The sequence below is a fragment of the Notamacropus eugenii genome, chromosome 1, assembly GCF_028372415.1.
Source record: "Notamacropus eugenii isolate mMacEug1 chromosome 1, mMacEug1.pri_v2, whole genome shotgun sequence".
NCBI classification, from domain to species: Eukaryota; Metazoa; Chordata; class Mammalia; order Diprotodontia; family Macropodidae; genus Notamacropus; species Notamacropus eugenii.
The window spans coordinates 137,219,648-137,234,761 of record NC_092872.1 but is presented as its reverse complement, the minus strand read 5'-3'; the positions used below and the strand labels follow the sequence as shown (position 1 = coordinate 137,234,761).

The following is a 15,114-nucleotide window of genomic DNA, read 5'->3' as shown; positions in this document are numbered from 1 at the left end:
AGGCTTTGTCCGACTGCCAAAGGGGTCAGTGACACAAAAAAGGAGTCGTTGAATCATTTCAGTCATGTCCAACTTGTTATGACCTTGTTTTGGGGTTTTCTTGGCAAAGATACTGGAGTGGTTTGCCATTTTCTTCTCTAGCTCATTTTGCAGATGAGGAATTGAGGCAAACAGGGTTAAATGAGTTGACCAGGGTCACACAGCTAGTAAGTGAATGAAGCCAGGTTTGAACTCAGGAAAATGAGTTTTCCACACTCCAAGGCCGGTATTTTTATCCACTTTGTCGCCTAACTGCCCTCAAAAAAGTATGGGAACTCTTAATCCCTTTCTCTTTTTTCTCCCCTACCTCCAGTTTTCTTGTTCTTTTTCTATTGTTGAATGGATGGTTTTTAAAATCTCCTTTTTACTTTTAGCCCTTTTTAATACAGTATTTAGTGATGAGAGAGGGAGAGAGAGAGAAGGAAAGAGAGTGAGAGTGCTTTTCTTTGGTGCAACTTGTTTTCATAAGACCACTTTTTAAAAAGGATGCTACATGGTGTTGCTTTACCTAGTTCTGGCAGGTTCTGAACCTGTGTTCACAGGTTCTGAATTTCCTTCTCTTTGAAAAGTTGGAATTTGTAGCAAAATTTTCATGCTGAATGTATGTTGTAAGTTATTTTCTACCTGTAGACATTTAGTTATTATTAATAGACATTTGTTTATGAAATTAAATATAAATGCCCATTTATAATAATTCTTAGGGAATGGCAGAATAGAATTAAATAGAATAGAGATGTAAAAAATAAATAGTTTGAAAAATTGTCTTGTACCTTTTGAAATAGTGAGTCCCACATTATTTTTTCCACATCAGCAAACAATTTTTTCATCCCATCTTGCTATCCCTTAGGCTACCATCTAGGACAAAACTTTGTCTTCTGCTTAGCTTTTTTTTTTTTTTTTTTGTCCCTCCAGGTTCTTTTGAGTCTAATAATAAACAGTATGTATTGTTAAGAACGCATGGAACTCAGCAGAATATTTAAATCATTATACCCAGTTATTTATGGACATTTAGGTTTTAAACAAATATGTTCTTTCCTCCATGGAATAAGCTCTGAATTGAATAATAATTTAATAATCTTAATTTTGCTGTCTGCTTTAATATGGAGAAAACAGACAACAGGCCTTTTTTATTCTTACCAAATTGTTCTTATCAAGCCACATCTTTTTTTTTTTAATTTTTTTTTTAATTTAACTTTTAACATTCATTTTCACAGAATTTTGGGCTCCAAATTTTCTCCCCCCTTGTCCCCTCCCCCCACCCCAAAACACCAAGCATTCCCATTGCCCCCATCACCAATCTGCTCTCTCCTCCCTCATTCCTCTCTGCCCTTGTCTCCATCCTCTCTTCTGTCCTGTTGGGCCAAATAACTTTCTATACCCCTTTACCTGTATTTCTTATTTCCTAGCGGTAAGAACAGTACTCGACAGTTGTTCCTAAAACTTTGAGTTCCAACTTCTTTTCCTCCCTCCCTCCCCACCCCTTCCCTTTGGAAGGCAAGCAATTCAATATAGGCCACATCTGTATAGTTTTGCAAATGACTTCCATAATAGTCGTGCTGTGTAAGACTAACTATATTTCCCTCCATCCTATCCTGCCCCCAATTACTTTTATTCTCTCTTTTGATCCTGTCCCTCCCCGTGAGTGTCGACCTCAAATTGCACCCTCCTCCCCATGCCCTCCCTTCCATCATCCCCCCCACCCTGTTTATCCCCTTATCCCCCACTTTCCTGTATTGTAAGATAGGTTTTCATACCAAAATGAGTGTGCATTTTATTCCTTCCTTTAGTGGAATGTGATGAGAGTAAACTTCATGTTTTTCTCTCACCTCCCCTCTTTTTCCCCAAACTAAAAAAGTCTTTTGCTTGCCTCTTTTGTGAGAGATAATTTGCCCCATTCCATTTCTCCCTTTCTCCTCCCATATATTTCTCTCTCACTGCTTGATTTCATTTTTTTTTTTTAAGATATGATCCCATCCTCTTCAATTCACTGTGTGCTCTCTGTCTCTATGTGTGTGTATGTGTGCGTGTGTGTGTAATCCTACCCAGTACCCAGATACTGAATAGTTTCAAGGGTTACTAATATTGTCTTTCCATGTAGGAATGTAAACAGTTCAACTTTTATAAGTCCCTTATGACTTTTCTTTGCTGTTTACCTTTTCATGCTTCTCTTCATTCTTGTGTTTGAAAGTCAGATTTTCTTTTTAGCTCTGGTCTTTTCATCAAGAATGCTTGAAAGTTCTCTATTTCATTGAAAGACCAATTTTTCCCCTGAAGTATTATACTCAGTTTTGCTGGGTAGGTGATTCTTGGCTTTAGTCCTAGTTCCTTTGACTTCTGGAATATCCTATTCCATGCCCTTCGATCCCTTAATGTAGAAGCTGCTAGATCTTGTGTTATCCTGATTGTATTTCCACAATACTTGAATTGTTTCTTTCTAGCTGCTTGCAATATTTTCTCCTTGACCTGGGAACTCTGGAATTTGGCCACAATATTCCTAGGCGTTTCTCTTTTTGGATATTTTTCAGGTGGTGATCGTTGGATTCTTTCAATATTTATTTTGCCCTCTGGTTCTAGAATATTAGGGCAGTTTTCCTTGATAATTTCATGAAAGATGATGTCTAGGCTCTTTTTTTGATCATGGCTTTCAGATAGGCCCATAATTTTTAAATTGTCTCTCCTGGATCTATTTTCCAGGTCAGTTGTTTTTCCAATGAGATATTTCACATTATCTTCCATTTTTTCATTCTTTTGGTTTTGTTTTGTGATTTCTTGGTTTCTCATAAAGTCATTAGCCTCCATCTGTTCCATTCTAATTTTGAAAGAACTATTTTCTTCAGTGAGCTTTTGAATCTCCTTTTCCATTTGACTAATTCTGCTTTTGAAAGCATTCTTCTCCTCATTGGCTTCTTGAACCTCCTTTGCCAATTGAGTTAGCCTATTTTTCAGGGTGTTATTTTCTTCAGCATTTTTTTGGGTCTCCTTTAGCAGGGTGCTGATCTGCTGTTCATACTTTGCTTGCATGTCTTTGATTGCTCTTTCCAGTTTTTCCTCCAGTCCTCTAACATAATTTTCAAAATTTTTTGAGCCCTTTTTGAGCTTTTCCATGGTCTGAGCCCATTGAGTGGGCTGGGATGCAGAAGCCCTGACTTCCGTGTCTTTCCCTGATGGTGAGCACCGCTCTTCCTCATCAGAAAGGAGGGGAGGAGAAACCTGTTCACCAAGAAAGTAACCCTCTATAGTCTTGGTTTTTTTCCCTTTAATGGGCATTTTCCCAGCCAGTGACTTGACCTCTGAATATTCTCCTCACACCCACCTAGCCTCCAGATCCTCCCAGCCAGTGCTTGGGGTCTGAGACTCAAATGCTGCTTCCCAGCCTCAGGGCTTTGGGTGGGGGCAGGGCTGCTATTCAGTGTGAGATCAAGTTCAGCTGCCTGGGTCGAGGCAGGGCCGCCTCATGGGCTCAGTTCCCTCAGGGGGTTTATGCAGAGACCTTCAACAGTGGATCTGGGCTCCTGCCTGCTTGGGGAGCCCCAGTCTGCTCCCACCTCCGTTGGTGCCTCCCGAGGGGGCCTGAGTCATGGGGGCTCCCCACTTCCCTCTCGACCTGCCGAAGAGAGCCTCTCACCGACCCTTGTCACCTGTGGGTGGAGGGACCCGCGGGGCTGCTGGAGATTCTGTCCCCGAAGCCTGCTCGGATCTGCTCCTCTTGGCGCTGGGTGGTCAACGCAGGGCTGGGGTCAGCTCCGCGTCCGCAGCGCGAAGAACCTTTTGTGAGAGGTTTTCAGGCTCTCTGGAACAGAAATCATGTCCGCTCCGCTTCTGTGGCTTCTCCTGCTCCCAAATTTATTGGCAGCTCTTTTCTACAGATATTTCATGGGCTGTGGGTTCGGAGCTAGCGTATTTGTGTGTTTCTACTCCGCCATCTTGGCTCTGCTCCCCCCCCGCCCCCCAAGCCACATCTTGAGGGTCACTGAACCAGGCATTTTTTTCTTGTCTTTTTTTATAATTTAAATATAATTTTATTTTTTCCCCTACTACCTATTGAAAAAATTTTTTAGCATTCATTCTTACAAAATTTTGAGTTCCAAATTTTTCTTCCTCCACTCCTGTCTTCTGAAAATAGTAGGCAGTCTGATATAATTTATACATGTGCTGCTATCATGTAAAACATATTTCCATATTTGTCACAGTTATGGGAGAAGAAACATATCAAAAGTAGATAAAACCATGAGAAAGAATAAAGTAAGTGAAAAAATATGTTTCATTTTGCATTCTGAGTCCATTACTTCTTTTTCTGCATGTGGATTGCATTTTCCTTCCTGAATCCTTTGTGCTTGTCTTAAATCATTGTGTTGCTGAGAAGAGCTGAGTCATTCGTAGGTGATCATCATGTGATGTTGATGATACTGTGTCCAGTGTTTTCTTGATTCTGTCATTTCACTTTGAATCTGTTTTGAATGTGTTTGATCTGGTGAATCTTTTCAGTTTTTCTGAAATCCACCTGTTCATCCTTTCTTATTGCACAGTAGTATTCCATGACACTCATATACCACAGCTTGTTTAGCCATTTCCCAGTTGGTAGGCATCCCCTCAGATTCCAATATTTTGCTACTACAAATAGGGCTGCTGTAAATATTTTTGCAGCTGTAGGTCCTGGTCCCTTTTTTATAATGTCTTTGGAATACACACCTACTAGTGTATTGCTGGATCAATGGTTTGATTGCCCTTTGGTTATAGTTCCAAAGTACTCTCCTGAATGATTGAATCAGTTCTGAACTCCACCAGCAGTGCATTAGTTTCTCAGTTTTCCCACTTCCTCTCTAATATTTATCATTTTATTTTTTGTCATATTAGCTTGCAATAGATCTAAATAGGTATTAAAGATATTTCTTGGAATCAGGTAAGCTGGGAAGGAGCAAGAAATAAATGTCCTGTAGATGGATCCAATTTAATGGTCCACAGAATTTACATAGGCAGAGACAAGAATGTCCAAGGAGGCAAGAGTCTAGAGAAAGGAATGTGGTAGTAGGGTCAAAGAATCTAGTTTAGTAAAGGGCTGGATAAAAGAATCTGGAAACAGAGATGCAGGGCTAGAGTTACTAAGAGAGATATTACTAATTTGACAGAGACTATTATATTGGGATAGAAATTATCTTCCTTCTTTCCTGGTTTATGTTCCCTAACTACTTTGTGTATATGAAGATTCACTGATGAGCACTGACAAAGTGATTAATTTTGATAGCAACAGAAGCGTAGAACTAGGTTTTTGGGTTGCGAGTTGTCTGTCTCAAGTTTGTGGCTGACCCAGTATATGTCAGGGATTGTGTGTTTTGGACCAGGCACAGCAACCTTTACTATGAGGGATATATCCTCACAGTGATGATGTACATATAGCATTGAATCTTATCTGTATAAAGCATAACTGCTTGACTTATCTTAATGGAAGAAGAATTCCTTGGTTTGAGCCATTTGTCCCCTAATTCTTTTTTCTCCTCACCTTTATTATTCCCTCTTCCTAACTTCCAGTGTGAAAACAAATAGGAGATAATATACTCATCTTTGAAAATAAAAATGAGATACCTGCCATTAAACATTTTTTTGAATATCTATTTTTGCTGAAGTATGCTTTCACTAGAATTATCCTGTGGGCATTGCCTATTACGAGTATTGTAATTTTCTGTCAAGATTTTTGCCTGGATCAAAAAGTTGAAAAGCAGAAGTCCTTAAAATTTTTTATCTTCAGATACATTCCTAAAAATTATTGAGGAACCCTCCCCCCCAATAACTTTTGTTTATTAGATTTGTATCTGTTGATATTTCCCATATTAGAAATTAAAATGTCGTAGTGTTATGAAAATAGTTTTGCTTTGAAGACCCTCTTAAAAATTCTCAGCGACCCCTAGGGGTCCTTGGACTCCCTTTTTACCATTAATTAAAGTATAACCCTAGTATAGACCTTATGTCTGTTGTCTGACAACTAGCCTAGCTAAGTTTGGAGAGGCTTATCATGAAGATGCCTGCTGGAGTTGAATTTTATTTTATTTTTTGCCATGGCAACCCTTGGTGATCATCTAATAAGTTGGATCATTTTTTGGTCAGCTAATTCTTCAATTGTTCACTTTTAGTTTCATGGTGATAATTGGCAATTATTTAACAGTTATCTTATGCATTGTTTTTTGTTTCAAGATGATATAAGGAGAACCACATCTAGTGCTGTAATGGAGACTGGCCCTCCTGCAATGCCAAGGTTACCTTCCTGTTGCCCTCAGCACTCACCATGTGGAGGGTCATCACAAAATCTCCATGGAATAGGGCACCCTCACACAAGTTGTTTTCAACAACATGGTCACCATTTTCAGCATCATCACCACCACCACCATACTCCTCACCCTGCTGTTCCAATTTCTCCTTCGTTCAGTGAGCCTAGTTGTCCCGTGGAAAGACCTCCACAAGTGCAGGCACCATGTGGAGCAAGTAGTAGTTCTGCCACCAGCTACCATGACCAGGTATGTATAATTTGGTAACAGTTACTTAATTTTTCTTGAAAAGTATGTATAGAAGCTTTTAAAAATGATTGCTACCATGTTTTCATTTATAACATAGTTAATGAATTAAATTCATACAGTCCATACCAAACTGCTTGCAGTGCAAACTTTTTGATTGTGAATTTAATTCAACAAAGATTTATTATTCTTTTTTTATTTTTAAAGAACTGTGCTAAATGTTAGAGAAATAAAAGACAAAAATGAAGAACAGTCCTAAGCTTTGAGTTTCTATTCTGCTGAATTATGCCTTAGAGTTTCTATCATCCTTGAAGTTATTTTTTTTTAAAGAGCATTGTACAACCATAAGTTGAAATTGAACCCAGGTTCTCTAACTTTTTTTTTACCTTTAAAATTATTTATGCATTTTTAGCATTCTCTTTAAATATTGAGTTCCAGATTCTCTCCCTGTGTCCCACCCTCTCCCCCACTAAGAAGGCAAGCAAAATTATACTATTTAATTATGCATGTGAAATCATACAAAACATATTTCTTCTAACTTAACTCTTGAGCCAGTGCTCTTTTTACTGTACCTAGATTGCCTTCTAGAAACCACCATTACTTTTTTAAAGATGATAACAAGTAACTAAGACAAACATGATCATAGGCTTTTTCTTCATTCTGTGTTAAACTGGGTAAAACACGTGTGCATGAACATGTACACACATTCCATGTTAAGGGGTATGTGTATGTAGCTCCAAAAGAGAACAGATTTCAGGAGGGAAATATATAGCTCTGCCAGTAGAAGGCTAAAAAATTTAAAGTGAAAAAACATACTCAAAACCACTAATTTTGGGGGGTAAAAGGGGCAGGGAAACTGCCCTGTTTGTAAACATTTATTAAGTGCCAGGCACTTTGCTAAGCACAGGAGATACAAATATAAAGTCCCTTACTTCAAAGACTTTACGGTCTGGTGGGGGAGGACAGCACACAAAATGAAGCTGAAAAGAGGAGAGGGGGGTAGAAGCTGGGACACAAAGTTGGAGGCTGGAGTTGGGGTAGAAGGTGATAAAGTCCTGTCAAACAGGTACAGCTAATGGGAAATTAAGAGGAGTTTAGAGTCCTCTTTAAATGGAGGCTTTAAAGGAGTTCTTTGTCCTCCAGTCAGAGGGGCAGAGTGCTGAGGCTACTGTTGAGGTATGAGTACCAAAGCCAATGTAGCCTGAAAGGACAATCAGTTTTCCGATGAGGAGGTTTCTGGGGACTCAATGAAGTCCAGTCCAAGGGCAGCTGGTGGAAAATGAAGACAAGGAATATCTTTGGTGTAGGGACCCCTTGGTAAGGAGCATGCTGTGCCACAGCAGATGACTTGATTTGTACTTAGCATCTCAGACAGTTACCTGATGCACTGTGAGAGGTTCAGAGAACTGCCCACAGCCACTGTATGCCGTGCCATTGCCATTTTTTCATATAATCTTGTCCTTCCCCAAATGGCTGCCTTGGTATTTTTTTTTCTACTAAATATATATTATGTGCAGAGCTGGGCACTAGAGCTACAAAGCCAAATAGTCTCTGACCTCAGAGAGTTTATTTGCCTCCCTCCTGCCATTTTTCTTCGTTGGCAGCGTGGTGGGATAGAGGAAGCAATACTGCAGTAAAACAAAACAAAACAAAAAATATAATTCAAATACTCAAGAAAACATTAAAAGGGTGGAGAAAGGGGACTCATTAAGTAAGGGTTTTTAGATCCTAGATCAGTTATGCTTAAGTTACATTCACCCAGAGAGGGTAAGTCCCACCCTAATTTTGACAGCAAGAAAGTCACAGCAGGAAAGTTTTTCAGGTCCCACTCTTACCACCTGAGGAGACTATTTCCAGGCTTATTTGACTTTTATTAGAAATCAAGGGTTAAAGGGGAGTATCCATGTATAATAGTGTGCAAAGAACCGGTGAAAAGACAGGTTTATGTTTCATTGTCTAGGACTTTGGGACCATTTGTTTAGCATGACAGTGGTATTTAAAAATTAAAGAATTGTTCTGTTGATTTTCTCTATTTTTTAAATATTACTGTCATTTTCCAGTTGCAGTTCTGTTTCTCCAGTAGAACAAAGATATAGTTACAGTTATAGTTATAGTTCTCTTAACAAAGATATAGTTAAACAAAACAGCTTAACACATTAGTCATGTCTTAAAACATAGAACACATTCTTGCCTCTAATTGAAAAGTAGAAAGCAACAGAAACCAAAGTCATAAGTTACCAGATTGATTAGATTTCTGATGCCTTTCAGTGATGATATTTTCCTTTATTTTTTTATGATAATAATATGAATTTTTCTCTTGGTTCCTTTAAAATACTTGGACCTCTAAATCAGTTCACACAAGTCCTCCTATGTCATCTTAAATCCTTCATATTTGTTTCTTGTAGTGGATTCTTCCATTATACTCAAATACTGTAATTTGTTCAATCATCCTCCAATCCCATCTACTCTATTTCTAGTTCTTAGCTACGTTAAAAAGTGCTGTCATGAATATCTTTGTGTATATGAGACCTGTTAGCATGTTGATGGATTTTTTTAAAAGCTAGCTAAATGATCAGGTTTTTACCTAAACTATTTTCTTTCTTTTCAAAATTTATTGATGCCTTTTTTATACCAGTCATTTCTCCATTACCTCTTCCACTCCAGTAATCATCACCACCAGAGCCTTTCCTTATGAAAGAAAACCCATTAAACAGAACTGTTGGGCACAACTACCATTTTTTAATGCACCCACGACATTCGGTAAACATGGTTTACTGCATCATACATCATGGTATTATATCTTTAGATTTGGAAGGGACCTTAGAGCCATTTAGTCCAGTTCCCTTATTTTGTAGTTGAAGAAGCTGAAGCCTACCTGAGTTACCCATGATCATGCAACTAAGAAGTATCTAAGGTGCACGTCAGACCATGTCTTCCTGACTGTCCAGCATTTTATCCATTATGCCAGACTCCTTTGATGAAAGGAGGAAAATGTGTGTCATCATCTTTCCTCCTGTGCCTAGGTGAATTTAGTCTGAATTCAGCTTGCTTTTTTAGCATTTTTTTCCTTTACATTTGTAGTTATTGTGTTTATTCCTTCTCCATCCTACTTTTTTTCACTCTTCATCAATTCTTATAAATGTTTGAATCTGTGTTCTTATAAATACTTCATATTTGCTGTTTCTTATCATGTAAGATATTTCTCTATTTCCATGTATCATAATTTGTTCATTCATCTGGGTTAACCATAGATAGAATTCCTTTTACTGTTCTATTTAGTGATGCAAATGCAGCAGTCTCTATGACAATAATATTGAAAGTGTCTATCAAATTTCATAAATTGCTTTGTGTCCCAAAGTAACAAGGACTGTCATTTCACGGAACACTTGATAATCTCATTGCTGTAATTATAATAATTTTTGCCAGTGCCACTATGTAAGTAATTACAGCTTTTACTTTTATGTACACATTGCCCTTTGGGGTATTATTTGAATTATGTATACATGAATATGAAGGGGAGAGAGAGAGTAAGTGTGTGTATGTGAGATTCTTTGTGGAATAGTAGGATAAAATATATGGGCTGCTGCAGAGGCAAGCCATTTGAGAGCATAGAAATTATCGTCAAATTTCCAAATGAAATCCAGCCCCAAATCTTCAGTTCTGGGCCCAGCTCACTCTCTATAGTTCTTAACCAAGAAATATACATTGATGCTCTAATTCTGTAGATTATCCCTGTCAAAGTCTGGGCAACAAATGTTTTCATCTTCTTTGTTTTAGAACTGATTTTTTTTCTTCATTACTGTGGCTTTCCCTGCTGAGGAATTGTAGTAATTTTGATATTAAAAATACATTTATGAATAGGAGCCATTTGATACAAAGGATATGAATAGGCAGGTGGTTTGAAAGGAAGAAGTACAGACTATGACTAATAATTTTAAAAAATGCAAATTAAAGCTACTCTGAAGTTCAGCCTCACCTATCAGATTGGTGAAAATAAAAAAAAAAAGGTGATTGGTTTTGGAGATGTGGAAAAATAGATATACTAACACACTGTTGGTGAAGTTTTGATGGAAAGTAATTTGGAGCTATGCCTAAATTTCTTGACCAAAGTTACTGACCAGCTGTTATCCATAAACTAGACACATATTAAATCCTTGTTGATTGGTTATTCGTTAAATTTTTTTAGTTTCTTAATATGATGCATTCTTATATAGACCACTTTAGAAAATTTTTAATAAGTTACATGTAAAGTATTCATGTTTTGAAATTTTTCTGTAAAGATTATTTGGAAACATAGTTCTGTTTTATACAGCAGGCTTTACCAGTAGACCTGAGCAGCAATGGTATCAGAAGTCATGGAAATGCTGGCTTTCATGGAGCATCTGCCTTTGATCCTTGCTGCCCTGTTTCTTCTTCACGAGCTGCAATTTTTGGCCACCAGACTAGTGCTGGTCCAAGCCAGCCAATTTCAATGGATGGTTATGGATCAAGTGTGGTTGCACAACCTCAACCCCAGGCTCCTCCACAAGCTTCCCTTTCATCATGCCGACATTATATGCCACCCCCTTGTAAGTATAATTATAACTGCACATATTTAACTAGACACATTAATCACAGTAATACATTTCTTAATTACTCCGTGGAATTGTTTAGCAGTACTATTCAATATTTACTTGTTATGAGTATTCTTGGATCCTAAATTCTTTTAAAAAAAATTTGTCAGCTAGAAAATTCTGATGATTTAGGAAAATGCAAGAAAAATAATATATTAGAAGGTAGTTCTCATTTTAAAAACTTATTTATATTTCTTTAGAGTGCAAAAAGTACTTGTATACATCTTCTCATTTGAATTTTACAACCTTCTGGTCTAGATGCTACCTTTATTATTCCTTTTTTACAGATAACTAATTGATATTATTAGGGAAATTAAATTGCTTACTTAGCTTGTGATCATGATGGTATTAAGTAGCTGCGACAGAGTTCAAACCCAAGTCTTTCCTGATTCTGTGTTCAGTTTTCTATCCATTATGTAGTTCTGTTTCTCATACATGAAAGTAGATTTGAAAAATTTTAAGTGATCCTGTGGTTCAAAATAGTGTTCTTTGTCTAAGGTCTGTGAAAGAAGAGAAGATTTCTTGGTCATTTTTTCCTGCTTTGAAATAAGGTATTTTTCATTTGCTAAAGAAGTGATATGCAAGTAAAGCTGACTTATCAAATGTAGAGTAAACTTCCAAGAAACCAGAAATGATTTTAAAAATCTCTGTTAAAGCCTCCATTAGTTATCAGAGTAGTTTAAAATCTCCACTTCTCTAAAATTTGAGGGGATTTCCTTGTCAACTATTATGTTATGTAATAAATTTTTAAAATATTATTCTTGGTTGATGTGTTAGTTATCATTGCTGAATTATTTTCCTTCTCCCCTCCTTGTTGGGAAGGGGAGAAATTGAGAAATTTAGGTGATTTAAAAATAAAAGATATCAGTTAAAATATATTTAAAATAAATATTTTAACCTTCCCTGTATTTCTTCAGTCACAAGACTTCCTAAATTAGGGCATCTATGTACTCTGTCCGCTTAATATTCATGGGGCAGTGACAGTTTTTATCTAGGTTTTTATTGGTCTTTAAAATTCAGGAGAGTATGTGGGAGTAAAAGGGAGAGTAACCCTTGTTCTCCTATACACAGCCAACAAGGCCCATCTCTACTTTGTGCTTAAAGGAGGGAAGAAGGATCATTAATTTGCCCAAAAGGACCATATTCCACTTTTAGTCCCAGCCTACATCTGCCTTCAAAGCAGAATTATAGTTCCATTTTTATGACAGAAATTTTCCTTCCATAGGTTTATCTCTGTCTTAAAATTAAAAATCTCAGGCCCCTTTTCTGCCCTGAGGGCCTTTCGAATTCTTGATGGGACTACACTATCCTTAACTTTCTTCTTAACCCCAGTTTATTTTAATTTCTTAGCATTCTAGTATCTCTTTTTTCCTAGTTATCATTAATTACTCTTATCTGGAAAATGTGCCATATATTTATTGGACCATCAGATACCTCATAGGTGCATTTCAGTACTAGAGAACTCTTTGGTCTGTCTTCTCTTCTGTACTTTTTTACCTCCTTTGAAAAGGAGCATATAGGAGTTGTCAGGGGAGGTCATCAAATCAGTGATAATATCCTCGTAAAGGCTATGTTGCATAGTTGTACCAGATACTGCTAAATCTTAATGGCTTATGCCTAAGCAGGAGGTCTCATAATTAAAGATGCTAGTGGTAAAGCTACCAACTCTCCTAACTTAAATCATTGCTTCCAGAAACAATAAGTTTAGTTTTACTCCCTGCTAGACCATCAGGTATTTCGTGCCTTTCAGTACCAGAGAATTCTGTGGTCCTGCAGTCAGAAACTCTACCAGGTTGACTTCACTGCTTCCCAAGCTCTTAGTTGTCTCACGTATATGATTTAGTAGCAGAGAGTTTACGTATTTTCTCTTGCTAACTATCTCTAGATATCAATATGTCCCAGCAGGCTTGTTTAAGAATTAAATAACCTCCTCATGTCCTAAGCCTTCAGGAACTCTACTCACTGTACTTACATGTGTGGCAGTAGCCATAGATAATAATTACCATGACTAAAATGTGAACATGGTTTGTAGGAAAAGAGTAGAAACAATCTTTAGGCAGGAAAAGTGAGTTAAACCTCCTGGTTTAACTAGGATTTCTTTTTTGAATGAGCCTCTAATAAATTTTAGCCAGTGGGCCTGAGGAGTGTTAGAGCAGGGAAACAAGACTCCAGGAGGATTCATGGAGCCCGAGGCAGAAATCAAAGAATTAGAACTACCAGAACTAGAAAAAGACTCTTAAATAGCCTGCCCTTCCCCTCTTCACTTAAGGTAAACTGTAACCACAAACACTGCAGGTATTTTCTTTAAGCATATAGGGTTCCTCATTAGACCTCTTATTGTTAATCAAAACAATTCTTGTCCAGAGTGTGATTTTGTACTTGGGATCTATAGGAGACATATTGTCATCCATGCTGACATTGACTATACCACTGTACTACCTAGCTCACTCCAGCACCTGGTGCTGAAGACGGGGGAAATGGAAAAGGATTCATATTAACAAGGTAGTGTTTGAAGTGAACTTTGAAGGAAAATAGAAATTATAAAAGCTGGAGGTGAGGAGGACATCCATTCTAGGCACAGAAGACAGATTGTGGTGAAGGTGCAGAGAGTTAGGCAGTGAATGAGAGGATAGCTAAAGGAGGATAGCTTGAGGGGGATATTAGGGTCAAGTGAGGTTTTTTAAAGGATGGGATAGATTTGTACATGTTTTCAGGGAAGACAAGAAAGGAAAGAGTAAATGGGATTGAAAATTAGAGAAAGCAGAGATAATTGAAGTGTTAGCCTTGCTAAGAAGGGGTTCTTCTTTGGATACTGGAGTAAAAGAAGAAAGAATGGGGGCCAGTGTTAAGGAATTTTGAGATTTAGTGTATATGAGGAGAATAAAATAGTTAATACTAGCTTTTTTTTTTCAGTCACATATAAGGATAGGTGTTCTGCTGAGAATATGGACAAACAGGGTGAAGTGGGAAGGAATCAAGCCATCCATGATTTGGTACTTGGAAAGAAATTAGCAGTGATGGGAAAAGGGGGAAAGAATTTGAAATTAAAGGACTGTAACAATGAACTTGATTAACTTAGAGGATTAGAGACTGAAAAGGGAGAAAAGTGAGACCACAACAAGGATAAAAGCATTGGATAGTACTGGATTGTATTGGATGGAGCGACTGATTGTTGTGGTAAAGAATTGTTGTTGCTATTTGTCCTTTGGTCTTGAAGAGGAGCATGACATCTGGAAGGTGGTGCTATGGCATGTAAGTGAATTGGATTTAAGTGAGGGAAAGCTGTGCAGACTTTACCTTCTCAGCCTCACTTTCTCTTCTGGAGCCGTCTGGGTCCAGTGACAAGATAAAGATCAGGATGTCTGGAGATGGCCCTCCATAAAAAAAAAATAGTTTAAGAAGGAGTGAGGCATAGGGAGAGATGGAATCTTAAGAAGTTATGATCACATAAAATATTTTCAGAATTCTTAATCATGGAAGTAGAAAACTTGAGTGTGAAGGCGAAGATGGAGAGTGCCCTATGTGTGACTGAGGTGGAATGGAGGAGTACAGATCATCTTTAATGTGCATGGTGAAGTCACCTGTTATCAGGACAGGAGTTAGGGTGGAGAGGAAGCCTGAGTCAGAACTTAAATTCCTTGAGAAGAGAGGTAGAATCGTTTGGGAGCTAGGAGATAACTGCTTCTAGCAATTTTTACATTGTAATGCGCAGTTATAAAAGAGATCCTTTACAGAGCTAAACAAAATAATTCATTTGGAAGAACAGGAGATCTAAAATATAATGTGAAATAATGAAAGGGAATAAGTGCTTCCAGAACTCAAACTGTATTATAAAACAGGAATCTTTAAAATCATGGTACTGGTTAAAAAATAGAGAAGATGGATGGAAGTCAGTCAGCAGGCATTTGTTAAGCATGTTGAATATGGCAATAGGAAATAATGTAAAAATATGGTCCCTG

General features: G+C 37.6%; 1 protein-coding gene across 10 annotated transcripts in view; it reads left to right on the top strand.

Annotated features, from left to right (window-relative positions):
- RNF111 (ring finger protein 111) overlaps positions 1-15,114 on the top strand; it is a 138,466-nt gene that overhangs the window by 98,715 nt on the left and 24,637 nt on the right. For 8 of the 10 annotated variants that reach the window (XM_072615649.1, XM_072615640.1, XM_072615653.1 and 5 more), the window contains 2 exons: positions 6,226-6,545; positions 10,855-11,110. In XM_072615649.1, the coding sequence (XP_072471750.1) occupies positions 6,226-6,545; positions 10,855-11,110 (576 nt within the window). The remainder of the gene's footprint in view (positions 1-6,225; positions 6,546-10,854; positions 11,111-15,114) is intronic. The other 2 variants (XM_072615660.1, XM_072615655.1) reach the window with 1 other exon arrangement.